This window comes from Alosa alosa, chromosome 11, assembly GCF_017589495.1.
Source record: "Alosa alosa isolate M-15738 ecotype Scorff River chromosome 11, AALO_Geno_1.1, whole genome shotgun sequence".
Classification (NCBI taxonomy): Eukaryota; Metazoa; Chordata; class Actinopteri; order Clupeiformes; family Clupeidae; genus Alosa; species Alosa alosa.
The window spans coordinates 12,989,155-13,016,597 of NC_063199.1; the positions used below are offsets into that span (position 1 = coordinate 12,989,155).

At 43.7% G+C, this 27,443-nt stretch overlaps 1 protein-coding gene across 2 annotated transcripts; it reads left to right on the forward strand.

Moving 5' to 3' along the window:
- Positions 1-125: 125 nt before the first annotated feature.
- On the forward strand, positions 126-25,469 carry ckap5 (cytoskeleton associated protein 5). 2 transcript variants are annotated; one of them, XM_048257009.1, is made up of 45 exons: positions 126-255; positions 1,878-1,969; positions 2,461-2,654; positions 3,198-3,404; positions 3,547-3,718; positions 4,019-4,151; positions 4,353-4,453; positions 4,549-4,662; positions 4,760-4,864; positions 4,950-5,039; positions 5,185-5,349; positions 5,446-5,574; positions 5,812-5,967; positions 6,127-6,225; positions 6,345-6,455; positions 6,906-6,998; positions 7,213-7,398; positions 8,218-8,312; positions 8,407-8,464; positions 8,761-8,886; positions 10,323-10,465; positions 10,563-10,737; positions 10,934-11,047; positions 11,182-11,310; positions 11,779-11,973; positions 12,167-12,290; positions 12,821-12,936; positions 13,414-13,539; positions 13,678-13,827; positions 14,024-14,227; positions 14,344-14,479; positions 14,652-14,845; positions 15,946-16,121; positions 16,557-16,580; positions 16,924-17,097; positions 17,768-17,888; positions 18,880-19,059; positions 19,473-19,660; positions 19,795-19,870; positions 21,647-21,835; positions 22,011-22,148; positions 22,247-22,330; positions 22,422-22,584; positions 22,842-22,993; positions 24,328-25,469. In XM_048257009.1, exons 2-45 carry the CDS (start codon positions 1,913-1,915, stop codon positions 24,571-24,573), a joined length of 6,108 nt encoding a protein of 2,035 aa, XP_048112966.1. In that variant the 5' UTR covers positions 126-255; positions 1,878-1,912; the 3' UTR covers positions 24,574-25,469. The 2 variants fall into 2 exon arrangements, with proteins under 2 accessions (XP_048112966.1, XP_048112967.1); XM_048257010.1 differs by lacking the exon at positions 16,557-16,580.
- The last annotated feature ends 1,974 nt before the right edge of the window (positions 25,470-27,443 follow it).

Consider the following 27,443-nt stretch of genomic DNA (forward strand, 5'->3'; position numbering starts at 1 on the left):
TTTTCGTCATTTGTAAATAAAACATAGCCGTCAAACTTCTTTCCCAGTCAATCTCTCAAGACAGGGTGGGCATTGGTTGGAGTTAGCCGAATGTATGCGTCACCGTGTATAAACGGCTGCTTGAAGCACGCTCTGTTCATTTGGGTCCCTCCTTCTGACTCTCCGCCCTTGGAGGCGTTTCAAAGCCCGAAGAGTAATGATTGAGTATCAGCTCCATCTGCATAAAATCACCCTGCCTTCTCTGTCGGAACACAGGTAATGTAACTAAGTGAATTCTATATCAAAATGTCCTTTTGCCCTGCTGTAAAGACAACCAGCTTTTTAACGATTAACGAGTCATTTATTGCACCCACCATTGCGTTGTCGGGGCCTGGTTGTGTATAAAATAACAAGCGCTTGTGTCAAACAATAGTGAGTCGGTTTATTTTGTGCCCATGTTGTATGGTGACTGCATTGTCATGCCAACCATTTTATGCCCATATATTATCAGGTGGTCGTGTAGCGATGGATTTGTTGTAAACATTTGAAATGGCGAGGTGGTGGACGTGTTCGCCGTTTCGAGTGTAGCTGATGCTAGCCAGCCTGGCTAGGCCCTCCCAGTTCATGTGCTAACTAGCTACCCTAGCCAGCCAACGTTAACTTGGTAGCTTGGCTGTTTTCGCTGGTAACTGAAGCTAAATTAGCCAACACAGCCATGGTTGACAAGCTGAGCTGAGCTGTAAACCTGTCCCCTGCGGATGTGGCTGGCATCCAAAAGATGTTGCCATCTGAGATATACACATTTTTTTGTCTTCTGAGGAATTTGTTTGAACTAATGAATGTGCATGCAGCTCAAGTGTTGATGCCCCACGCCTAGTCAGTTAGTAATAACGTTACACTGTAGAAAATCTATCCCGTATTTAGCTTAAGTCAAAAGGTGGGCGAGGCAAAGATAGAATCTAAAAATCAGTTGCTTCATCTTGCTTAGAATCTTCTCTGCAGATGATTTCTTCAGATGTGACCTAGCAATCCGTTAGTGATTCAATCAACAGTAGTTTATGGTTAACTGTTATTATGTAGCCAGCTGAACAAACCTAGCTAGCTACATTGCTAACATTAACGTTAGCATAATGTCAACCAAGCTGTGCGCATTTAGATGTAAACAGCAGTTAATTTGTCACCATCACTGTTGTGCTTGAAACTAGCAAGAAGATATTTCTGTGTGACGCAGAGTTAAATGACCATAATGTTGGTGGTTTGTAATAATTCATTTAGATTATGGGAGCTGACCTTTTCCCAAACAGTTGATTTTGTAATGAACGTCACAACAGTCGCCTCTACTTCGGTATGCGCATGGATTATGTTCACCTGGCCTGGCTAGGAATATCGTGATTCATAGCTGTTGAACGGAGTTTTATGGATCCGCATGAAATTTGAAACCCCATTCTGCTCCATTAGCTATGGCATTAGTAGGCTCTCAATGGTGGTGCATCTGTAGTATGGAATATTGCTTTGGATAGCATGGAAAGCTATTTCCCATCATCCTCATGGTCTTCTGTTGTAGATGGCCTGCATGCATGTAACGTTCTTAGCCTTGCTCTCATCAATGACGTGTTAGCAGCTTGTGACCGACCAGAATATATTTTTAAATGTTTCATATAACTTGTTCTTGCATACAAGTGGTTGTGTTTTTCAACGTTCATATGGTATTCTTTTAGCTTGCTGGTCTGTGTAAACCTAATCATGAATGCTTTTCAGATTGTTTGTCATGCATTCAGTATTGTTGTGGGAAGGTTGTTAAAAGTAGTAGCCTATTAGAACTAATATGCTTGTACGGTTTTGTCCCACTGTAATATGCATGCAATGCTACCTTTCCTGATGTTTCCCCCTCCATGTAGTTAAACAGATAAGGCACACCCATACAGAAGCCACCATGGGGGACGACAGTGAATGGATGAAGTTGCCTATTGATCAGAAATGTGAACACAAGGTGATTTTTAACTAACTGTCCAATTTCACTCAAGTAGGTGTGTTGCTTGCAGTTTCAAGAAATCCAATATCTTAAAATAATCTTATAAATCAAAGGAGTCAATCCTGAGAATAGTCTGGTATTGCTGTTTTTGTAACATTTGACCTCAGACATCATTTTGGAAGGAAAGAGCTTAAATGGCAATTTAGTCCATGTGCTGTGCATTTCTGAGAAGCTAACAACGAATCGGAGCAATTGATGCTAAGCCCCCTGAGCTTCTAGTAGCCTGTGTTGCCTTTTGCTTTTCGACTTAAAGAGCAAAACAGAAACTTAATGAGCAAAAATAATCTGGCTCCCATACCCAGGCAAGCCATCCCTAAATGTAGGTTTGACAGACTGCTGTCTATTACAGGTATTCAGATTCTCACAGAAAACTGGGTCAGTTCTCACAGTCATGAACTCATTTAGTTTTGTTCCCTCTCTGTCTTTTAAATGTCTGGCTCGACCTCAAGGTATGGAAAGCAAGAGTAAATGGATATGAGGAAGCACTGAAGCTCTTCCAGAGGATAACGGACGAGAAAAGCCCAGAATGGGCAAAATACTTGGGACTCATAAAGAGATTTGTAACAGACTCCAACGCTGTAGCTCAGCTCAAAGGCCTGGAGGCAGCACTTGTGTATATAGAGAATGCCCATGTGGCTGGCAAGTAAGTACAGTTTTTTTTATTTATTATTTATTTATTTATTAGGTTTTTGCACTACCAGGCTTATTTAGGTCCCTAGTTGATGTGTTTAATTTCTGCAGATATTTTCATCTTCTTCACTTAAGAAGAATTATCCTTCTGTTTTCCTTGAGTAAAAACACTGTACTATATGGAAGTTATTCTCACACCGTTATCATAGCCGTTAGATATGTGACACTGGCATTCACCTCACATGGACTGTTCAACACACATAAATGCAAGCTGTGTTCTAGCTGTGAGTGGTTTTTGGTTTTCTGTTGTCATAACATGTCGCTTTTACCATAACACCACTCCCTAAGTTGTTGGGTGTGTGATATTGTTTGGTAGGCCTGTGAAGGATATCGTCAGTAGGTCATCAGTGTTGGCCTAGATGTTGACCGAACAAAAGAACCATATGCTTATCTTTTGTGCACAGCCGCTGATGGTAAACTTTTGAGGCTGCTGTTAGTGTTCAGCACATGGGTTTGTTTGTTTGTTTATTTTTTATTTATTTATTTATTTTTTCAGAACGACTGGAGAGGTAGTGTCGGGAGTGGTCAACAAAGTTTTCAACCAGCCCAAAGCACGGGCCAAAGAGCTGGGCTCCGATATCTGCCTCATGTATGTAGAAATAGAGAAAGCTGAGGTGGTCCAGGAAGAGCTGATTAAGGGGCTGGACAACAAGAACCCCAAGATTGTTGTAGCAAGCGTAGAGACACTAAGGAGAGCCCTCAGGTTTGTACTAGATTTCACCTCCTCCTTTCTTTTTAGTCATAAATCTATTCACTAATTGAAAATTTGACTTTGAGTGGTCTATATATTTGGCCTGATTTGGTCAATTTATTCAGTTATTCATGGTTTTTAATTTTATTTGCAGTGAATTTGGTTCCAAGATTATCACCCTAAAGCCAGTAGTCAAACTGTTGCCAAAACTGTTTGAGTCTCGAGAAAAGGCAGTTCGAGATGAGGCCAAATTGCTAGCTGTAGAGATTTACAAGTGGATCCGAGATGCACTTCGTGCCCCTCTTCAGAACATCAACTCTGTGCAAGTAAGTTAAGGGCCATCTCACTAACAATGACGTAAGAGAAAAAGACAGCTCAAAAGTTTGTTTTCCACCATATTCAATTCTGACTGTTTAAAAATCACAACCACTAGCTTTTATGAAAGGCAGTGCTTCATAAAGCTTCCATTCATGAAGAGGCACCAAGAAAGCATCCTCCTGGGGGGTGACTTTGTTTATATGTCAGAGCACAGCACTTCATCAGGCTTTTTCAAGGATGTCTGTGGTGTTTGTCTGAGCTGGCCTGTAAGATGCTTAATCGTCTGGCCTCTGTCTCCTGGTGTGCAGCTGAAAGAGTTGGAGGAGGAGTGGGTGAAGCTGCCCACATCGCCCCCCAGACAGTCCCGCTTCCTGCGATCCCAGCAGGACCTCAAGGCCAAGTTTGAGCAGCATCAAGCTTCAGGAGGAGACCAGGTGGACGGTAAGCCTGGCTGTCACACCCCTCTCCCTCTACACTCTGCTGTTTGGCTGAATAATATCTTAATAACGTTTTTTTTTTTTTTAAAGTGACCCTTTGCAGAATTTAGAATTGAGTTCTTTGTAATGTTCTCGGCAATTTAGCAACAGATTTAGTTGTAATTTGAGTATCTGTACGAAAAGTATAATTTTAATTTATTTGTAGGAGATGACGATGATGAATGTGAAGAACCTGCTGATCCATACGAGCTCCTGGAGCCTGTGGAAATCCTGTCCAAGTTGCCTAAAGATTTCTATGACAAAATTGTGAGTGCTCGTACTGTTCACAAAAGTCTTCAAGATTGTGTTTTTAGTGACTGTGTTTGATGCTCACCTTCCATCTTCCTTGCAACCCGATATAGGAAGCAAAGAAATGGCAGGAAAGGAAGGAGGCTCTGGAGGCGGTAGAAACTTTGACCAAAATTCCGAAGTTGGAGAATGGAGACTATGGAGACCTGACTCGCGCCCTGAAAAAGGTTACTAAGTTATTTGAGCAGCAGACAGACGTCTGGCAGGTGAGATCTTTAGGTAAAGTAGGTCTGTGTGTTAAATCCCCTGAAATCTCTTCTGCAGGTTGTTGGCAAAGATACCAATGTGATGCTGGTGGCGCTGGCGGCCAAATGCTTAACCGGATTAGCGGCGGGTCTTCGGAAGAAGTTTGGGACCTATGCGGGCCATGTGAGCTTTTGCGATTTCAAGTCTAAATTTATGCTCCTGTTGTTAACAAACTTAACTGACATGCTCTCTTCTGGGTTCTTTCAAGGTGGTGCCAACCATCTTAGAGAAGTTCAAAGAGAAGAAACCCCAAGTGGTTCAGGCCTTGCAGGAGGCCATTGATGCAATCTTCCTAACTGTGAGTGCTTGAAATAACACAGAAAACGACAGCTTTTTGTTGTTTTGACCAGCGGAGAGCTATGTACTTTATTATGATTATTATCATCGTCATCATCAAGTGGGCCTCACTCATATTGTGAATTTCTTTGTGTTTCTGTCTATAGACAACTTTACAAAATCTGAGTGAGGATATTTTGTCTGTGATGGACAACAAGAATCCCTCCATCAAGCAGCAGGCCTCCCTGTTCCTGGCTAGAAGTTTCCGTCACTGCACTCCATCCACGTTGCCAAAAAGTGTTCTGAAGCCTTTCTGTGCCGCTTTTCTGAAGGTACACACAGCTCAAACAAACGAGTTGATAAATGGCAGCAGAGTTTGGATTGTTTCTGATGCTTCGATTCTAACCCCCCCATCTTCTAACCTACAGCAAGTGAATGACTCTGCTGCAGAGGTGCGCGACGCTGCTTTTGAAGCTCTGGGCACTGCCATGAAGGTGTTGGGGGAGAAGGCAGTGAACCCATTCCTGGCAGACCTGGATAAACTCAAGCTTGATAGGGTAACAACCACATCATCCAAATATGTATCATAAACATGTTACACACAAAGGTTCATTCCTATCATGCATTCTAATATGTAGGAAGTGGTTTGATTTTTGCAAAAGATTCTTTGCATATGAAGAGTTTATTGGGTCAAACTGAACTCTTTTTTTTTTTTTTTTTTATTTCATGATTAGCAAACACCTGATGGCACACACATTATGCTAATTCTTCTTCTGTCTTTGCTGCTGCAACAGATAAAAGAATGTGCAGATAAAGTGGAGCTAGCTGGAGGAAAGAAAGGTGCTGCAGGAGCAGCTGAGAAGAAGGAGAAACCTGCAGCCAAGGCCGCGCCCGCAGCAGAGCCTCCACCCAAGGCCTCAGGGCCTCCTAAGAAGGCCCTAGCTGCCAAGGTGAGGAGCATCCCTCCCTCAAGCCTCTAGGCAGTACCCTACTAATGTCTCCTGTCCTCCACAAGTCTCTCCAACGGGGAAGGGGTTTGTAAGATGCATGGATGGATATACTAATGAGATTTTTTTTTTTTCTTTCTATATTATTCCTATTATGTTCAGTCGGCTGGTCCCCTGAAAAAGAGCAAGCCTTCCAGTACACCCAGTGGAAAATCAAAGAAGGCTCCAGAAAGCAAAGAGATTGTAGAGACTGAACTCTCAGTAAGCAAACATTAAACATGTCATTTCTTGTCATCTATTTGTTTTGTTGAAATTTCAATGGAAAAACTGGCATGTAGGGCGACTCCCTCAAAACTGTGTGTGTGTGTGTGACTGACCAGCTGGAGGTGTGTGAGGAGAAGGCTGCTGCCGTGTTGCCCGCTTCCTGTATGCAGCAGCTGGACAGTGGCAATTGGAAGGAGCGTCTGGCCAGCATGGAGGAATTTCAGAAGGTGACCTTTCTACTCTTACACAGCTTGTCCTACTGTAACTACGTCCGGGTGTCGCGTAGCATTGTTGAATATTATATCAATTATATTGTTCTATTGCATCGTATTTGTTGTTCGAAATAGCAGAGCAACGCGAGTGACCGAAAGAAAATAGAAACGGGGCGTCCGACAAAAAGTTCTGCTCAAAATGTCGCGCCACATCACGCTGTACAGCACTGTGTCGTGTCACATCCAGTTAGCACATTCCAAACGGAAAAAATAAATCAACTAATTTCTGTTGCTAACGCCCGCTAGCATCGCATGCAGTTACAGTAGGATACCAAGTAGCAGACCGCCTGGTCACACTGCAGTCCTTTTTGGCCAGTTTTTTGGTCAGGCTGCTTAGTCGAATAAAACAATGGCGTACTTGTGGGTGACCACACTCATTTGTGCTGCGGGCTGTCTCACTTCCAGGCTGTGGAGCAGATGGACCGCAGCGAGATGCCGTGCCAGGCACTGGTCCGGATGCTGGCCAAGAAGCCGGGCTGGAAGGAGACGAATTTCCAGGTATGTTTGTCGTCATTAGCAACTCTCAAACTCACCAGACCTCTGGCCAGGTCAAGCACTCGCAAGATGTTCTCTGCCTGATTTGCATGACCTCGTGATGTGTAAACCAAACATGGTATTTGTGTTAGTACAAGTTGAGGAACCAAGGTGATGGAGGTGACCAATAGATCTATGAGCTGTTGTTCAAAATGCCCTTTGTCCTGCTGTCTCCTAGGTGATGCAGATGAAGCTGCACATCGTGGGCCTGATCGCCCAGAAGGGCGTCTTCTCCAAGACATCTGCCCTGGTGGTGCTGGACGGGCTGGTGGACAAGATTGGCGACGTGAAATGTGGCGGCAAGGCCAAGGAAGCGCTGACGGCCATCGGCGAGGCCTGCTCCCTGCCCTGGACCGCCGAACAGGTCTGTGCCGTCCCTGCAAAGGAGGACTAACCTTGTACAAGGGGCTCCACAAATTGGCTCATGTATTTATTTCTGTACATTTGTATTGCATACTACTATGAACTGTCAGTGGATAAATGTTTGGAATATTGTATAAGTGTATATATACTCTTTTGATCCCGTTAGGGAAATTTGGTCTCTGCATTTATCCCATTCCGTGAATTAGTGAAACACACAGCACTCAGTGTACACACAGTGAGGTGAAGCACACACTAATCCCGGCGCAGTGAGCTGCCTGCATCAACAGCGGCGCTCGGGGAGCAGTGAGGGGTTAGGTGCTTTGCTCAAGGGCACTTCAGCCGTGCCTACTGGTCGGGGTTCGAACCAGCAACCCTCTGGTTACAGGTCCGAAGTGCTAACCAGTAGGCCACGGCTGCCACAATATCGTAATATTGTAATATCATATTTAATTGAAATGGTCCTCTGAAGGAAGCTGTTGTTGAAACGTTTGTTTGGTGACTGATAAGATAAGTGGCTAAATGCAGAGCGCTAATAGCTGTGACCCATGCCCCAGAGACACCTGTGGAATTGGCAATAGACCCATGCCATTGTAACCTACTTTTAGCTTCACTCTGTTGTCACTGATCCAGAGAGAAGTGCGACACGAACATGCACCTGCTTACTCCATGTGCATGCGTGCAAGCATGCACACACACAACATAATGTGACATAAACGTGAAAGTTTAGATATTTTTAACAAAGGAGGTTTAAGTCATGTTTAAGGACAATGTTATAACAAGCTAATTAACTGAACTCTTATGTGCTTGATTTTGTCTTTAGGTGGTGTCCCTGGCTTTTGCACAGAAAAACCCCAAGAATCAGGCTGAAACTCTAAACTGGTTGGCAAACGCCATGAAGGAATTTGGTTTCACAGGGTATGTTTCCACATGCTAATTAAAATTAGTCATTTATGATTTTATGGGTTTGTGTCTGAAGATCCATTGAACATTGTATTTCTGTTTCCTGCAGGATCAATGTGAAGGCATTTATCAATAATGTTAAGACTGCTTTGGGTGCCACCAATCCGGTGAGTGTTTTGTTTATTTTATGTCGACTAGGCTGCCAGTGTTCTGTGTCATTTAGGCTATGAAATGCCCATTAGCTACATACTAAACCAACGAAGCCACCTATTCTTACACCTGTTGCAAGTTGCTAAGCATATTATATGGAAATAAAATTCAAATGTGTTGAAATACTACACTCACATAACACCATATCTTAAAGCCACAGCCACATTTCCTTTGTGTGAAACTGAATCTATTATGCCAGAGAGATAAAGTAAAGCTTCTACCCTGTGTGTGTGTGTGTGTGTGTGTGTCTTAGGCGGTGCGCACATCTGCCATCACCTTGCTTGGCGTGATGTATCTCTACATGGGAGCTCCACTGCGCATGTTCTTTGAGGATGAGAAAACCGCCTTGCTCTCACAGATCGACGCCGAGTTTGAGAAGGTACATTTCTGCTGACGGTGTTTGTTCTATAGAGTCAGTGTGTGTGTGTGTGTGTGTGTGTGTTTGGGAGGGGAGGGTAAACTTAAGCCCTGAAGCGGTGTAGGCCATAACCAGCTCTGCATTCTGGAAAACCACAGCTATGAATGTGCTAAGAGCACAGCATTATTGAACATGCTGATATCATCAAAAGAAAGCATTAGCAAAAGTATGAGAGAGAACCTAATTATACAAGATGGCACCACTCAGAACCTTGTTATTGGCAAGTGGTCAGGAATTTGAACCTTTTAATGCCATACACAAATACATTTATGTTTCACTTCACAAAATACCAAGTTTTGGTAATGCTAAGGAACACAAGTTGGCCATTAATACATAACTAATATGTGTATTAGTGCTCAATAAAGTCTCGTAAACTTTCGATTAAAAAAAATAATCTAATTAATTACACAATCTGTGATTTCATTAATCGATATGCATCCATTTTTGCTATGAACATATCTTAAAAACTAGTTGCAGATGAGCTAAACCAACATTATAGACTTTAAAGTTCAACGTCTCTCTCTTTTATCATAATTTCCCCTTTGGCTCAGGAATCAGCATGCCTGCTGTCAGATGTTTAGCATGATAAATGCAAATGACTAAAGTTGCCACTTACTGTCAATGACATGTGCAGAGTAGGCTACCCTAACACCAAGGTAATGTGTGGAATACCCCCATGATTTATCCTTTTTTTTGGCCATTCAAACATGTTGTAGATTTTTATTCACACATAAAATAGTTTGTTGCCTTTTTTATCCAGTAGGTGGCAGTCCAGGATAAGAAATAGAGAAGTTCAAGAAATTAAACTAAACAGTAGGAAAACGATTGCAACGGAAATGTAGTGTAGGCTCAGCAAAACGTTAGCAAAATTAACTTTGACAAGGCTGGCGGCTAGCATTATTTTTATTTTATTTTTAAGGCTCAGCAAAAGCTAGCATTATTTTTATTTTATTTTTAAGAATTTTATTTTAAGGATTTTCTGTATTGCAATCACAAAGGGAGTATGAACAGACAAACACCAAACAGACAGGATGAAACCTTAGTACAGAAATAGTAAATTGAATCTCCTGTCAACAGTATTGGTCTGGGCGTTTTTTTTTTTTTTTTTAAAACGTAGGCTAAATGTTTCATTCAAAGCAGTGCTTTCTCATCTGCCTCCTTCAGTCACGATAGCCAGACTGCAGCACTGGGTCAAATGTTACTATGAAATGCGATTAATCAGCGTTAGATGTTTTAACACGTTATTATTTCTGTAATTAATTAATCGAAATTAACACGTTATTTTGACAGCCCTAGTAATTCCACAACATTCATTATGTCTATCGAAAATTTATCCCAGCATTCATACTGCAGGCTAACGTGTGTGTGTGTGTGTGTGTGTGTGTGTGTGTGTGTAGATGCAGGGCCAGTCTGCTCCGGCTCCCTTCAGAGGTGCCACTAAGAAGGGCGGTGCTGAGGAGAACGGAGAGGATGCTGACGAGCAGGAGGATGAGGGAGGAGCGGGAGATGTCATGGACCTGCTGCCCAGAACAGACATCAGGTAACACGCACAAACCACACACATCCATTCAACATGCAGCTAGTTTGTTTTCTGGCCTGTTATTGTGCATCTTTAACCTGCGTGATTTTGCCTCCAGTGATAAGATCACATCTGAGATGGTGTCCAAGATCGAGGACAAGAACTGGAAGATCCGTAAGGAGGGTCTGGACGAAGTGGCTGCGGTCATCTCTGAGGCCAAGTTCATCCAGTCCAACATCGGGGAGCTGCCCCTGGCCCTCAAGGGCCGTCTCAATGACTCCAACAAACTACTGGTGAGGAGTCCAACTCTGTGTGTCTGTATGATCCTGTGTGATGTTATCCTCCTTGTGAACTTCTGTTTGCCTTTGAAAATAAACGATTGGGTTTTTTTTTTTTTTTTTTTGTTTTTTTTTTCTTCACCAGCAGAGGGCAGTAAATCATGTCATGTCTCATATGTGTGTGTGTGTGTGTGTGTGTGTGGGCCCACAGGTTCAGCAGACACTAAATATCCTACAGCAGCTGGCCATAGCAATGGGCCCTGGCCTCAAGCAGCATGTCAAGCATCTGGGAGTTCCCATTATCACTGTGCTTGGAGACAGCAAGGTAGAGATTATAACACACACTCATGCTCACACTCACATACTCACACATACTCTATCAGCGGTCACTGACTGTTTGGTAGTGACTGTATGTGATTTACAAGTTGGCCCTGGGCTTTCCTCTCTCCCCCTCCCCAGGCGAATGTGCGGACCTCTGCCATGACTACACTGAATGCCTGGGTGGAGCAGACGGGCATGAAGGAGTGGCTGGAGGGAGAGGACATGTCAGAGGAGCTGAAGAGGGAGAACCCCTTCCTCAGACAGGAGGTACCCAGACCCCCCTCCCACCTCTACTAACCACACGCCAACAACCCCCTTAAGGCTGTCAGCTGCACACACAGTATTTCAGCACCTTATGAACTGTGGCCTTGCCCCTGTCGGCAGGGTGTTTTGCTGTAGTCCTGCAGTGAAATAATTGTTAGTGGTATTTAATCAAATATCAATCAATTCAATAAATCAAGATAAATGGACATATCTATGAATTAGTTAGATAGATAGATAGATAGATAGATAGATAGATAGATAGATAGATATACTTTATTGATCCCTAGGGGAAATTCCAGACCTGTCCCAACAGTGATTTCATGGGTTGGTTCATTAGTGACCCTTTAAATAGTCTTCTGTGAAAGTTGTACTAACCCATCAAACAAGTGAAGTTCCTTGTACTGGGGAAAATGAAATGGAAAGAGAATGTGTGTGTCTGACCTCCGTGACCCCTGTGCTCCTCGTCTGCAGTTGCTGGGTTGGCTGGCCGAGAGGCTGCCCAGTCTGCGGGCGGCGTCCCCAGACCTGATGCTCTGTGTGCCCCAACTCTACTGCTGCCTGGAGGACCGCAGCGGAGACGTGCGCAAGAAGGCCCAGGACGCGTTGCCCACCTTCATGATGCACCTGGGCTACGAGAAGATGACCAAGGCCACCAGCAAGCTAAAGGTACGGTGTGTCCTCGTGACCTTGGCCTGTGTAAGAAGACCTCTTTGCTTCTGTGGTTTCTGAATGAATGAGATGGAGGATGTTAAAAAGTATTTACTCAAAACTCTCCTTTTGTTGTGCACTGGCCTCTGTCCCACCTACTGCTTCCCTCGGTTCATCTCATGATGTCATTTCCTCTCTGTCTGCTCTGTAGCCGGCGTCCAAGGACCAGGTGGTCGGCATGTTGGAGAAGGCACGAGCGGTGATGCCGGCCAAGCTCGGTCCTCCGGCCAAAGCCGCCCCAACCAAGGCAGCCTCCTCTGGGAGACCCACCACAGGTACCACAGTGGACCTGACCTACGGAGGAATTAGTAGAACTCTTTGTTCTGTTCAGTTTGCTACAGCAGCCTGTCCACAGTCCCCTCACTACTTCTCATAAGTTCAACATTTAAAGTGGGCAGCAATGAAGCTAAATTAACCTCTTGGATGTTAGTTCAGCATCCATAAAGGATCACCCATATGATGCTCTTTGTATATATTGTTCCTAATGATGTATGTTGTGTATATACTGTACCTAATGAGGTATGTAGTATGTATATACTATTCCTAATGAAGTATGTTGTATGTATACTGTTCCTAATGAAGTATGTTGTATGTATATACTGTTCCTAATAAGGTATGTAGTATGTATATACTGTTCCTAATGAAGTATGTTGTATGTATATACTGTTCCTAATAAGGTATGTAGTATGTATATACTGTTCCTAATGAAGTATGTAGTGTGTAGTATACTGTACCTAATGAAGTATGTAGAGTGTGTATACTATAGCTACTGAGGTATCCTCTCTTGATCTTGTCATTCCTTCAGCTCCAGCCAGTGCCCAGAGTGCCGCAGATGACTTTGCTCCCAGTGAACGTGAGCGGGAACGAGAATCCAAACCTGACACCAAGAGAGCAAAGTCAGCTGGCCCAGCTGCTAAAAAGGTTCATTTCCCCCATGTCATCATTTGTTTGAACACATTGTTCCATTTTAGTACTGTTTACACTAATCGTTTGGAAAAGGACTAGTGAAACAATACTGTCTTAGAAAGACTTTACCTTTGCAGAAGGGTAAGTATTTACTAAGAAGCTGATCTGTGTTCATTAAATGTAGAGAGCCAGTGTGGAACTCAACTCTGGCATGGACAGAGCTAGTAATATCAGTAATCCCAAACGGCTTTCAGACCACAGTCTTGACGACAAGCAGGTACCTTTGTAAGAATGTTGGTGTCCTTTGTCATGAGTCACAGCAATCACTAGTGCACTTGGGGCTGGTGGGTTTACACAGCAAAGCACTCACCCAGTTTCTCTTTATACCAGGGAGGTGTTGAAGAGAATTTAATGGTCCGTCTCTGTCTGTCTGTCTATCTGTCTGTCTGAGTATATATGTAATGGCTCTTATGTTCACGTTTTCCTGGGTAGGGTGTGGTGGGGAAGAAGACTGTGGTCAAGGCCAATGCCAAGGATGAGGAGGATAAGTCCGGCCCCATCTTCATCCTGGTGCCCAACGCTAAGGAGCAGCGTGTGAAGGAGGAGAAGTCACTCAAGGTTGGTACCTTCATAGCCCAGATCACGAGGGGCATGAGTTAGAATATTAATATACAGGCGATTTTAATTAGACTCAGATTAAAATCAAATTAAATTATCCTAATTTTTAATGTTCAATAATAAATTCTTGCCCTGCAGATCCTGAAGTGGAACTTCAACACTCCGAGGGATGAGTACATCGAGCAGCTCAAGACCCAGATGTCTATCTGCCTGGCCAAGTGGCTCCAGGACGAGCTCTTCCACTTTGACTTCCAGCGCCACGTCAAAGCTATCGGCTCCATGATCGAGGTACAACCGACTCTGACAGCCTTGGTGTCCTCAAACATGCTTTTTTTTTTTATTTTTTTTTTTGTATCTCATTTTTTGAGGAGGCCACTCATAGGCCTTTTTCACATGCCAAGTCACGGGAGATGTTATCTGTCCCATCATGTCATTTAGTTTCACTTTGTTGTCCACTCTTTCTTGCTCTGGGGGAAATGAACAGCACATGGAGGACGAGCGGGACGCGGTGATCGGCTGTCTGGACCTGGTGCTGAAGTGGTTCACGCTGCGCTTCTTTGACACCAACACCACCGTTCTGATGAAGGCACTGGAGTTCCTCAAGCTGCTCTTCACCATGCTGAAGCGCGAAGACTACCACCTCAGCGACTACGAGGCCTCCTCCTTCATCCCCTACCTCATCCTCAAGGTGTGTGTGTGTGTGTGATGAAATGTGGTATGTACAACATTATTATTCTTATAAAATGAAACCCCTACATTGGAATGGTTAAAAACTCTTTGATTCCCCTTGTGCCCTTTGAGCAGGTAGGGGAGTCGAAAGACGTGGTGCGCAAGGACGTGCGGGCCATCCTCTCCATCCTGTCTAAGGTGTACCCCGCCAGCAAGCTCTTTCCCTTCCTCATGGAGGGCACCAAGTCCAAGAACTCAAAGCAGAGATGTGGTGAGGAAGCCCAAACACTCCACCATAACAAAGCCCATCATCTACTCATGACTAAAGTTTACATGCGTAAATACTGTTGCAGTACTAAAGAATATGGTTATCACTAATAGTGTTACCATGATTTGTTTGTAATCTTTGCTTTTCCTTTTATGGTTCATTTTGCTAAACCCAGAATGTTTGGAGGAGCTAGGGTGCTTGATTGAGGGCTTCGGAATGAATGTTTGCCAGCCAACTCCGGCTAAATGCCTGAAGGACATCGCTGTCCACATTGGTGACCGTGACACAACTGTCCGGAATGCTGCTCTCAACACTGTGGTGGTGGTGTACAATGTCTGTGGGGACCAGGTCTTCAAACTCATTGGCAATGTGAGTGTTTGTTGTTTGTGCAAAATATTTTCCTAAATACACAGGGTTCCTACGCAGTATGGAAAACCTGGAAAAGTATGGAATTTGGATTTGAGTAATTTCCAGGTCTGGATAAGTATGGAAAAAAGAAACAAGGGTATGGAGAAATATTTGTGTTTCCAGACTATTGCATCTACAGTACTAAGCTGAATCACTTCACTCAGGTCATAATGAACCATTCCTACTGAGTAGGAACTGAGTACTGTGTAGCTTATTAACTGTCAGTCCACCATCATCAAGATACAATTGAATGGGGGTCCTCAGAAACAAATCTCTCCCACAAGGGGACTTTGGTACCAAAACCCCTGTTCTATGCACTGGTATGTTTGCGTAGCTCTGCTATTTTCTGCTAAAACACTGGTAGACTTTTTTGATTTTGTAAAAGTTGCCAAGACATGGATACTGCATTATCTGAAACTTTTATTGCAAACAAATAATACTGATTATGGTGAGGCCTCTGCCAGCAGTGCAGTCTCCAATATACAGTACATGTATGTAGGCTATGCTGTATCTACAGAGAACTAAAAATGTGAGTGCACCTTCCAACACAGCACTTCCCCAATAAAAAGTATCCAACAATGGGCAAGTGTTTTCTGAGGGCTAACAAGTTAATAATAAACATTATTATACAGCTCTTCAAATGCTAATAGAACGCTCCATTGACAATGTCTAGAAAATGGTCAGAAAAATCTACTGAGAAGTTTGAATATTTGAGTATGGAAAAAGTATGGAATGAAACATTGAAATGGAAAATGTGTAGGAACCCTGAATACAGTAGTATTTACACAAACAATAAGTATACACTTTTACAGGCACTATTACAGCAGCATATACAGAGTATTTCAGCCCTCTTTAACACTGGTGCCTAATGGGGAGCAGTTTGATTTAAGCACCCATCTGGCTCTATTATAAACATTGTGAAGGTTCTTCACTGCCTAAACTGCATCAATTGCTTAGAAAGGCCTACACATCACTAGAGTCACATAACTAGAGCAATCAGATTGAGAGAATTTACCTTTGCCTTGGAGAATTGGGCTAAGCAATGTCGCTGTCTCTTGCAGCTCTCTGAGAAGGACCTGAGTATGCTGGAAGAGCGCATCAAGCGTTCGGCAAAGAAGACTCCCCCAGCTCCCGCCAAGCCGGCTGAGCGGGCGCAGCGCGAGCACCCCACCAACCCCAGCGCCACCTTCATGCGCAAGCCTGCCGCTGCCCAGGAGGACATGCCCAACAAGCTCAAGTACGTCCCCCAAACACCAGGAGGCCCTTTTCCAAACACTCCATGAACACTCTTTTTCAGAGGCCGGTTTTTGCCATGTTCTTAAGAGAGGCCATATTGACTCATGTAGTACTAGATCCATACTGGCTTTGTTTTATAAGATGTGGTAAGGTCTTTTAAAAAAAGGCCCTCCCTATTAACCCTTTCTGTTTTCCGCTCACCTGACCAGCGCATGGAATGGATTGCATGTTCTGAGACTCCTAGTGTGCCTGTAACCGGACTAATCTCTTTGCTATGATGACTCTGCCATTCTTCTCTCCTGTTTTCCCCCTCTCCTGTCTCCTTTGCTCTGGCGGACTGCATGTGGTCTCTCTTAATCCTGTGCCTGTATCTCTTTCTCTCCTCTCTTTGTATAACTCCCTACTCTCACGCGTGTGTGCCGCTCACCGTGGACAGAATAATGTATCGCACGTATAGGATGTAAGTATGGTCTTTCCTGCCGCCCTCTCCTCCTCCTCCTTCTCCTCCTCCAGTAGCCCCTCTCCGCAGCCACGCACGTAGGGTAGAGGCAGGAGCCTTGAGGGGCTTTCTCAGTTAGCAGGAGCATCACATGCTTGTGAGTGAGGGCGTCAGAGGTAGTCTGAGGCAAAGCTGAATCACGCGACACCATAACCCAGTCACCCCAATGGCAAAAACCCTGTTGACCTGTTTGTATAAAATCCTTAACGTTACATTGTAGAAATGTATGAACGGATTCAGACATTTCTATAAGAGGTTGACTGTTTTTTTGTTTTTTTTTTTTTTTTTTTTTTTCTATCCACAGCCAAGCGCGCCAGCACAACGCTCACTCCGAGTATTCGGCGCCCTCTATCCCACGGGAGTTCCAGCTTGACCTGGACATGATCGAGAATGACCACACGAATGTGTGCGAGCTGCCCGACCTGGTGCAGCACAAGCTGGACGAGCTGCTGGAGCCGGTCATGATCCCAGAGCCCAAGTGAGTCCTCTGCTGACCACTACAGTCCAGTGGGGCTGAACAGGCATGACGGGGCTCTATGGGCTCTGCTGCTGCTGCAGCCAGAGGTCTTTAAAGCAACACCAAAGAACTTTTTTTTCCTCTCTCGACGCACGCTATTTGTTTATCACTAGCTTTGCTAATAACAATGTCCACAAACAAGGTAGAATATGTTGCATGATTTTATGAAAGTACGATGTATTGCGACATCAGATTCAAGTCAAATTTGTAGTTTCTTATGTCTCATTCCATCGAACTACAGATGCACTACCCGATCTGGCAAACTTACATAGTGCATTTATACCCGATAGAGGGCCGCGAAGCGAATGCAGAAGTGCCGTTCACCCTGTTACAAGTTGATGAACCACTGAAATGATTTTGGAAACATTATTTTAAGGTACAAAAAACTCTTTGGTGTTGCTTTAATGTGAACGCCCATCTTATCTTCAGTGGTCAGAGGTCATGGGTGCTCATTTTTTTTAATGTTTATATTAATTAGATTGCACAGAATGTTAGCCACTGTTGCTATATATAAAGGTGAATGTTTACAAATACGCTGTCAATACAATCTACATTGTGTTCTGTAGTGTACATGGTGCATTTTTCTCTCGAGTAATATTTTCTCGTTCTCTCTCAATGTTTTGTCTTTTAGGATCCGTTCGGTGTCTCCGCACTTTGATGACCTCCGCAACAGCACAGCCTCCACTATCAACTTCGTCATCTCCCAGGTGGCCAGTGGAGACATCAACACCAGTATCCAGGCCCTAGCACAGGTGGGACACGAAGCAGGCCTGGCAACTGCAGGAGTTTTGTTTTTATTTGGTTCTATGTATTCCACATTCCAACATTTAACTCTCCTGGGGCCTATTGCACAAAAGCAGAATTAAGACATCCGGGATAAGTTACTGAGCTGCGCTCAATTAATCCAAAACAAGAGCGAGCGTACAGGCTTAATTGGTTGCACAACGAGCAAACCAGGATGAGCAGACACTGATTTATCAAGCCAGGTGAAACCTATCCTGGATAAGTGCGCGGTCATGGCTCCCTCAAATAGACCCCGCCACCGATCACAGATTCACTGATTCACCATGGCAACTAGAGCGGCTTCATTGCTTCTTCTACGGTGTGAAGTAGGTAGCGATAGTCTTTTCACAACAAAAACAAACAGCAACACCTCTGTTTAGGAGAATATTGCAACTAGTGCCGCGACCACCACGCGCGAAATGGTTAGGTACTCCGGTGACGTCGCATGACAGGTCGAGAATGGCGAATATGTAAAAGTTAATTAATGATCACAAGCGTTTAAATAATGACAGTGGGTCTAGGTATATGTGATGCCAATGTGTAGTGGGCAGTGGTATAACTATTGGTTTCCGTTTGTGGTGACTGCTGACTGAGATAAGAGATGAGATTAAATAGATCCTGGAACTTAGCCTGGTCTGGAGCAGGCTAGCTCCACAGAATAAATCGCCATGGTAACTTATACCATAACATATTCTGCTGCCCCCTATCCCGCTTTTGTGCAACTGGATCATGGATAAATTGAGCCAGGATAACCAAGATATCCCGGCTTAATCCCTTATCCTAGTTTTGTGCAATAGGACCCTGTTCTGCACCGAAATCCTTGTTCAGTAGACACAACATGGCTGCGTTTGTGTTTTGTATCAATTGAACCGTTGAAGAATTGAATATCCCTGCATAGCTATTGATAAAGGTATTTGTATAGCTCTGTTGCTGAGTGTTTGTGTGTACTGACTTGTTTAGATCGATGAGGTGTTGCGGCAGGAGGACAAGGCAGAGGCCATGTCGGGCCACATTGACCAATTCCTCATCGCCACACTCATGCAGCTGCGGCTCATCTACAACACCCACATGGCTGACGACCGGCTGGACAAGAAGGACATCTTCAAGCTCTACAGCTGCATCATCGGCAACATGCTCTCTGTGAGCAAAAACAATTCTCCTCCTCTCTTTACCAATTGTGCAACTAGTCTGTCGCAAGGAAGCAACTGTGTTCAAATGTTTTCCAATGAATAGCCAAAATGTCTCGTTTGATTTATGTCTTGAAATTGTTTTGAACACAAATGCCATTTAGTAATTAAAGTACTTTAAACATGTTAGCAGGCACTTTCTAAGCTGTTGCAACATCCGCAAATTCCACATCTTCTAGATAAGATGTTTCTTAAATGTCCTGTGATCATAGCCTTAGACTTATTAGTTTGGTTTGATTAGTTGGTTTGTTTGTGAGTAGAACATTATGCCAAGTCTGTGTGTGTGGTGGGGGGTGGTTTGTGTGTATTGAAGTGTTGGACCATTCTTTCTCATTGTGCGATTTCTCGTGTGTGGTCCACTCCCAGTTGTTTTCTGTGGAAAGTCTGGCGCGTGAGGCGTCCATGGGGGTGCTGAAGGACCTGATGCATGGCCTCATCACGCTCATGCTGGACGCGCGGGTGGAGGACATCGAGGACGGCCAGCAGCTCATCCGCTCGGTCAACCTGTTGGTGGTTCGCGTGCTGGAGAAGTCAGACCAGACCAACATCCTCAGGTCGGCTTCCTCGCGTGTGTGTGTGTGTGTGTGTGTTTGTCTGTCTCTGTGTGTGCCTGTGTGCGTCTGTCCTGTCTGTGTGTGTGTCAGTGTCTGATCGGGTGTACTAATAATGGCTTCTGTTCTTCCATTAGTGCTCTCTTGGTGCTGCTACAAGACAGTCTTCTCACTACAGCAGGGTCTCCGATGTTCTCAGAATTGGTCATGAAGGTATAAATCACAGTTGTGCTAATGTCCGTGTTCGGGTGGTCCTTATATGGGGTAAAAAATGTTTTTGGAAATGTTCAACTCACCCCTAAATGTGTTAGGATATCAATAAAAACACACTGTGCAAAATTTTGAATTGTTCCTACAATATCTAGAGGTAGCTCAAGGCCTTTCAGTATTTCCGGAATCGCTCATTTTTGCAGACATTGTACCATTTAAGAACGCACAACAAAATAAAATGCAATACTATTTGTTGGTCAGACTATAATAATATAAAGGAGAATAGCAATAATAAACAATGTCAATTAAATCAATAGCCTAATGAAATAAACAATGAAAATGAGGGGGAAAAGCAATAATAAACAATAATGTCCATTCAATCAATAATATAAAAACAATAACATGCTAAGACTACATTAAAGAGAATATCAATAGTAAACAACAATGTCAAATTAATCAACAGCCTAATGGAAATAAAACAATATTTTACAAACCATAACGCATAAGAAGCGCTTAATGAACTAAGTGCATGTTGAACAGATGCCTTTAGACCCCTCTTAAATGACCCAAAACTGTCACAGGAACGGAGACCACTGAGCAACTCATTCCACCAACATGGAACCACTGAGGAAAAGAGTCTTGAATTTGACCTAGTGTTTATGACTGGTCGACATAACAGACGCTCATCAGAAGACCGCAATGGGCGATTGGGGATGTATATCTTGATCATTGAATTAAAATAACAAGGAGCAGATCCAGTCAGTGTCCAAGGCCAAAGTGAGAGATTTAAATTGTATCATCATATTGTACAGTTGTACACCCTGGACGTCCTCTTTCTCTTTGGGCCAGGAGAAAGTCTCCATCTTCTGGATTCTTGAGAAGAATGAGTGCATCTTGATGTGCAATATCAAACAGGTCTCCCAACTAGTCTATGAAGGCCTCTACATTGCACTGCTGAGTCTCAGAAGTTCTCTTGGCATTTTTCTTCAGCTTCTGCCACTTGTCGTGAAGTGTTTCCAGTTGTTTTATGGCATGTTGGGGACGACGGGAATCCTAGCCTTGTCCTAGAATACCAAGACTTCTTTGGTCACCGCAAGTTTTTTTTCAATGTTTTATGGTGATATTACAACAAACATAAAACCTGCTTCTTGGAGGGTAACTTTGTTCCAGTTATTTCAGTCTCTTCTGATCCATGTAACCATATAGCGGATTTGCTTCGTGTTGCTTCAGCCATTGTCTCAGTGTATATTGTCTATTGTGCTTCATTCACATTGATGCCTTGAAAGACATATCACAACTAAAACAGGAGTTGCTATGAATTGCTCACAACAGCATATTATTGGGAAATACCAGAATCAGCAGATGAGATCAGCAAATACGCATTGCAAATTTGCATGGACAATATGGAATTCTCATTTTAATGTGGTCACCAATAATCAATACACATTGACTGCATGGTCAAATAAGTTAATTGCTGCCATAAGCATATATTATTAAACAATTATACATCCTAGCACAATGTATCACATAATGCGCAAATAATCCTGAATATGCACACTGCACAGTATGTGTTAAACTTGAAAGGTCTTGAGCAACCTCTAAATATTGATTTAATATTGATAAAATTTTGCCCAATTATTTTTTTTTTATTTATTCAAACATATTTGTGGGGTGAGAGCATGAACTTTCAAAAGTTGAAAAATAAGGACCACCCTAGTCCGTGTATGAGCTCTTGTCCTCATGGATGTGTGTTCATGAGTGGAACCGTCTTCTCTTCAGTGCCTGTGGAGGATGATCCGGTTCCTTCCGGAGACTATCAACAGCATTAACCTGGACCGCATCCTCCTGGACGTCCACAACTTCATGAAGGTGTTCCCCAAAGAGAAGCTGAAGCAGCTCAAGAGCGACGTCCCCCACCGGACACTCAAGACCCTCCTGCACACCCTGTGCAAGCTCAAAGGTGCCAAGGTATGACCACCACAGAGGCCCACCTAGAGCACAATGTTCAAAAGACTCCAAGGCCAAATGGAAAGCTGTCCATATTGACCTTGTACTGGGGGCAGGAAAACCCCTGTGTGTGTGGTTAGTTGATGTAGTGGCGCTTTTTACAGTGTGTTAACCAGTTGTTGGCTCATGTCCACAGATCCTGGATCACCTGTCGATGATCGAGAACCGCAATGAGTCAGAGCTGGAGGCACACCTGCGGCGAGTGGTCAAGCATGCGGGCAACCTGTCGGGTCACAAATCCGACAAGGGGTCTGAGAAGGGAGCGATCCGGACGGTATGGAAGAGTTGTGTTTATTTTTTGAGCACGGGGCTTGTTCAGTGTGGTGGTTGAGTTGGAAATGAATTAATGATGTATATTTATGTTACTCATAGGATGAAAAGATGTCCAAGTCCAAAGTGAGTGAAATTCTTTCAGAGATTTTCAAGAAGATTGGCTCCAAGGAGAACACTAAAGAGGTACATTTTTAATTTGGTTCAAATCTCACTTGGTAAAACCATGGTTTGTGGAAAAGGACTAAAACTGTTTTTTGTGTGTGTGTGTGTACAGGGTCTGACAGAGCTGTATGAGTATAAGCTGAAGTATTCGGATGCTGATGTTGAGCCTTTCCTGAGCAACACATCCCAGTTCTTCCAGAGCTACGTGGAGCGAGGCCTGCGCATGATCGAGTCTGAGCGCGAGGGCAAAGGTCGCATTCAGTCCTCCAGCACTGGTACATACACACATACAATGCTGACGCATACACACAAACATTCTATACCCCTGTAGATTGTGCTGACTTGAGGACTAATCCTAGATTCATTTTCAGGGTATATTGTAATTGTAAATTGATCTATGGCCCTGTTAATTAATCATTATATACTTAAAGCAACTTGATGCAATAGTTTGCCTGTTTTAAAGGTTCTGCTCATAATGAGGCTATGCATTTTATAGTTTTTTTCCCATATTTGTGTGTGTGTGTGTGTGCAGTGATTCCCCAGCATGTTGGTGATCCCTCCACGTACATGCCCAGCTCCAGCAGTGTCCCAATCAACAGCAACGGGGAGGAACTGAAACCAGCCGTCTACTACGAGAGGCTCAAGATCCTGAGACAAAGACATGGTCTAGAGAACAACTCCAAGGTCAGCCTCGGCCTCAACACTTCCAGCCTGTAGCACTGCTACCTATTTAATCAATTCATGAATGTATATTTGGGCCAGTTTCCCATACATGGATTAAGCCTAGTCTTAGAGTAAAAAAGAATTAAGATGAAGATGATAAACTGTAGTCTTGGATTAGGCTTAATCCATGTTCTGGTAACTGACCCTAAATGTTTACTTTTATTAAAGGAACACGCCACCCAATGTCAGTAGTAATATATGTTCTTACCTTAACTTTCACGAGTTGAGTCATACCTCTCCCGTGTAGGTACGTGCACTCAAACGCTCTGGTGCGAATGTTTTAGCATGTTGCTATGCTAGCGGGCTCAGACGTAGCCATAGAGGGAGGAAGATGGCAGTAATCAAAAACATCCACGTTTTCCCTACTTAAATACAGTTGCACGAGTAGTTGATAAAAATGTGTAAGGTCACACAACATGAAACGTGGCGATTTTCCAAGCGAATAAACAGGAGAACTACAATGTGTGGCGCAATAGCACTTGGGAGTACTTCGACCTAGCGTAGTAATATTAATTAAACACCTAATTGTAGATCCTATCCACCACAGAGTTCAGCCTCCCCCTCCCCCTCCGAGGCACACACACAGTAATTTCCGTAAATAGAGACAACCTGCCCTGCTGGCGTTAGTTTGAGCTGACTTAGCAAAGTAGCAGGTAGTGGTAAAGTAGATTGTGAACAATCATGGTTATAACATGCATTGTGAAGGGTTGTGATGACAAGCAGAAGTATTATAGTGATTTCATGTTTCATAGAATTCCACTTTGCTGCAAACGGCGGAAAGCATGGCTGGGATCTACAATTAGGTGTTAATTAATATTACTACGCTAGGTCGGAGTACTCCCAAGTGCTATTGCGCCACACATTGTAGTTCTCCTGTTTATTCGCTTGGAAAATCGCCACGTTTCATGTTGTGTGACCTTACACATTTTTATCAACTACTCGTGCAACTGTATTTAAGTAGGGAAAACGTGGATGTTTTTGATTACTGCTATCTTCCTCCCTCTATGGCTACGTCTGAGCCCGCTAGCATAGCAACATGCTAACACATTCGCACCGCGCACCAGAGCGTTTGAGTGCACGTACCGACACGGGAGAGGAATGACTCAACTCGTGAAAGTTAGGGTAAGAACATATATTACTACTGACAATGGGTGGCGTGTTCCTTTAAGGTCTTTGATCTAAGAGGGTGACCTAGATTACCCTTTTTGTCATAACACTCACAGTATGATCTTCTCTGGCTTCGTCTCGGTCTAAGCAGTGTTTTGTTCTTTCTGTTTTCTCTCTGCTCTTCGCAGCTGCAGCAGCAGCAGCAGCAGCAGTCGTCTGCGGACGAGCGGCCGCCCCTCACCTCCCTGCTGTCCAAGCCCACGGTGGCCTCGTCCACCGACATGTTGCACAGCAAGCTGTCGCAGCTGAAGGAGTCCCGTGAGTCGCACTTCCAGCAGGAGCACTCGCACAGCCCCACGCGCTCCTCCTCGCCCGCCGCCAACCTCGACGACCTCAAGAAGAGGCTGGAGCGCATCAAGAGCAACCGCCAGTGAGCGCTGCGTAGATTAGCGCTAGCTCTGGCTGCTAACACCACCCCAACAACCACCTCCAACACCACACCCGCCACCAGGCTAGCCAGGCTAGGCCCTTGCTAGGCCCTTGCTTGTACTCCCACACATAAGACACGCATCCATAGTTGACCCTGGGTCTTATTTTCAGTCAGGGCCACCCATACACTCCTGTGTATAAAAATATAATAATTAATTCAACATAAAAACCAAGCTTCCCATCTCCTTGTATTATATAATATTTAATTATTGAATAACTTTTTTGTTTGTTTTTTGTTTTTAGTATTGTGCAGTTTGTTTGTATGTGTATATACTCATGAACGCTAACCACTGGCTTCTAAGTGTCATTTTAGGAGTTTTCAGCGTATGGTTTCCTTGTGCAGAATGCTTTTATTATGCGTCACATAAAGCTGTCCCTGTTTTCTAGACGTCTGAGCAGAACCATGTCTCTTCTCTTCATCTTCTCCAGGGCCTCCAGCGTAACCATGTCTCTTAACCACTCTGCTGGAGTTTTACTTTCTCTTTTTCTTCTTTTACTTGCTTTTCCATACTAGAGGTTCCTGTACAATTTGAAGGATTTTTGATTGTGTCCTTGAAATAAGGAGCATGGCATGAAGTACTTTTAAACTATTTTATTTTGTAAATAATGTTTGCATTACTAAATGCTGTTTTGAGATTTAAATAATTGGTTTGATTTTTTTTTTTTTTTTTTTTTTTTTCTCCCCTGGCTTTCTGACGTGTTTGTTAGAATGCTGGTCATCCTGATGCATTGTTTTGTATTTCATCCAGTTGGAAGTAGTCTTAAACTGTTGCTATTGAGTTTTACGTGTATAATCTATAGTGAAATGGCAATAAAGGTCCATTGTTTTTTTAACAAACTACTTATGTGTTTGTGTGTATTGAAATGACTGTGTGTGTGCGTACAGGTACATTCACAAGTGTATGTACACACGTGTACCTGCACATTCAATTTATAATTAGTATGCATTCTAATGCATTCTTAAGTGTTTTCACTTGGGTTTTTTTTTTTTGTGGAGAACACGCACAACAAGTCTTCAGTATGTAAGAAAAACACAAGGTGTTCATAGGAAAAAGGATGATTCTTCGGTTAATACAGCTTCAATCTTAATTCCAATAAAAAGCAATCACAGAAATACGTGGGATGTATTTCCGGGCACCAATCTTGAAGACTGAACCTAGAGCTTCTTAAACTCTTGTTTAATATCCTATTTCAAAGTCCCTCCTGCCCTCTAAATGTTAATGAGTTAGGTTGCTAATACCATCAGGTCAGGCCACCTTATTGTTCTTTAATGAATTAACACCTTGACTTGGATGGTTCTCAGAGGTCTTCCCCTATACTGATTCTACAGATGTTAATGTTTCTCACACCTCGGTTCCTTCCTGGGCCCAGATGAGGCCATAGCATGGAGCTTTGAGAGTTGTATTGATAAGAACACCATGTGGGACATAAAGTACAGTAAATATGAAGTTCTTAGACAGGGTAGACTGAATTCTGTAAAGTATCCCTAGGATTAAAAACAGCATTGTCACGCTTTTCAACTGTGACATGCTCAGGGCCTACCGCAGCTCGTGTATTGTCACTGGACTGGGCCATTGTTGAGCAGTCCTTAAACACTTGTTCATGAATGTTTCATTTTGTCCAATAGACATACATTTGAAATAAAAAATACTTCGACAATAGATTTATGATGGCTTACAGCATTGCTGTGCATTAAGTATGGTGTGTATCAGTTGATTGCCTCAGTCAGAAGACAAAAATCAAGACAAATCATGATGACAGCGAGGAAAGATTCCTCAAAATACCTGATTTTTCTCAATGCTAAAATATGGTGGGTGTTCAGTGTTTCCTCTTGGTCATCTACATGCCTATATACTTGCGTTCATTGCCCTCCACTTCCCTGTATTTGAGTGTTCATTTCCTCTATTTCCAACTGATTTTTAGCCGAGCAGGGCCACGGTGTGTATGTGAGAAATAACAATGAACACTTCACACACACACGTGTGTGCTCGAGCAGCGCGCACATGTCTGTCTGAGCGCAGCAGGAACCCAGCCCAGGTCAGGAATGTCAGACAGGAAGTCCTCCCTGGATTTGGTGGGCCGCTTCAGAAATAGCTCTTCCTATTTCCTCGCCCCCTCTGGGTGCTGGTGGAGCCGCTGCCTCCTGGGCAGAGCCGGGTGATGACAGTGTGTGCCGGGGCGTGACGTTACAGCGGCACCGCCGTGCTCACACACTTCCCTACCCAAAGGTGGCACGGGTCCCATTAACAAGGCCCGAGTGTGTGTGTGTGTGTGTGTGTGTGTTTGTGCGTGTGCTCTATTTCATTCTCCGCTGGCTGGCACTGCCACTGATTGTGAAACGCATGCTAAGCAGGATGGGACTGATGGAGCAATCAATACTCAAGGCCTACTCTCTTCAGCAGTCCCTCTGGAGCACGGCGAGAACAATAGGTCAGTGGCCTTGGAGAAGAGGGAGGGGGCGAGGGGGGGCTCTAGCCAGAGAGCACCCATTAGGACATTCTCTTCACCACTAAAAGCTCATCTCAGTAAACGCCAATCCCCAGCCTCCCTAAGCCCAAGCTTGGGACAAACATCACCTCATAATTGCTTTCTGTCTGCAGCTCCTCTGAAAGGGACTGTTAGTGTGATCTCTATAGACACCATAGGGGTCTGTTGGTTATGGAGAACAGATTCCCCTCCAAGCTGGAGACACGTGACTGTATGCTGTGAAGGGCAGGTTACAGTTGAAAACATGAGTAATGTTGACTGTATCGCATCCTGTTAGGCACTGATAGATAAGTCATATCTAACAATTGTTTTAGCTCGGAGCAGGAAA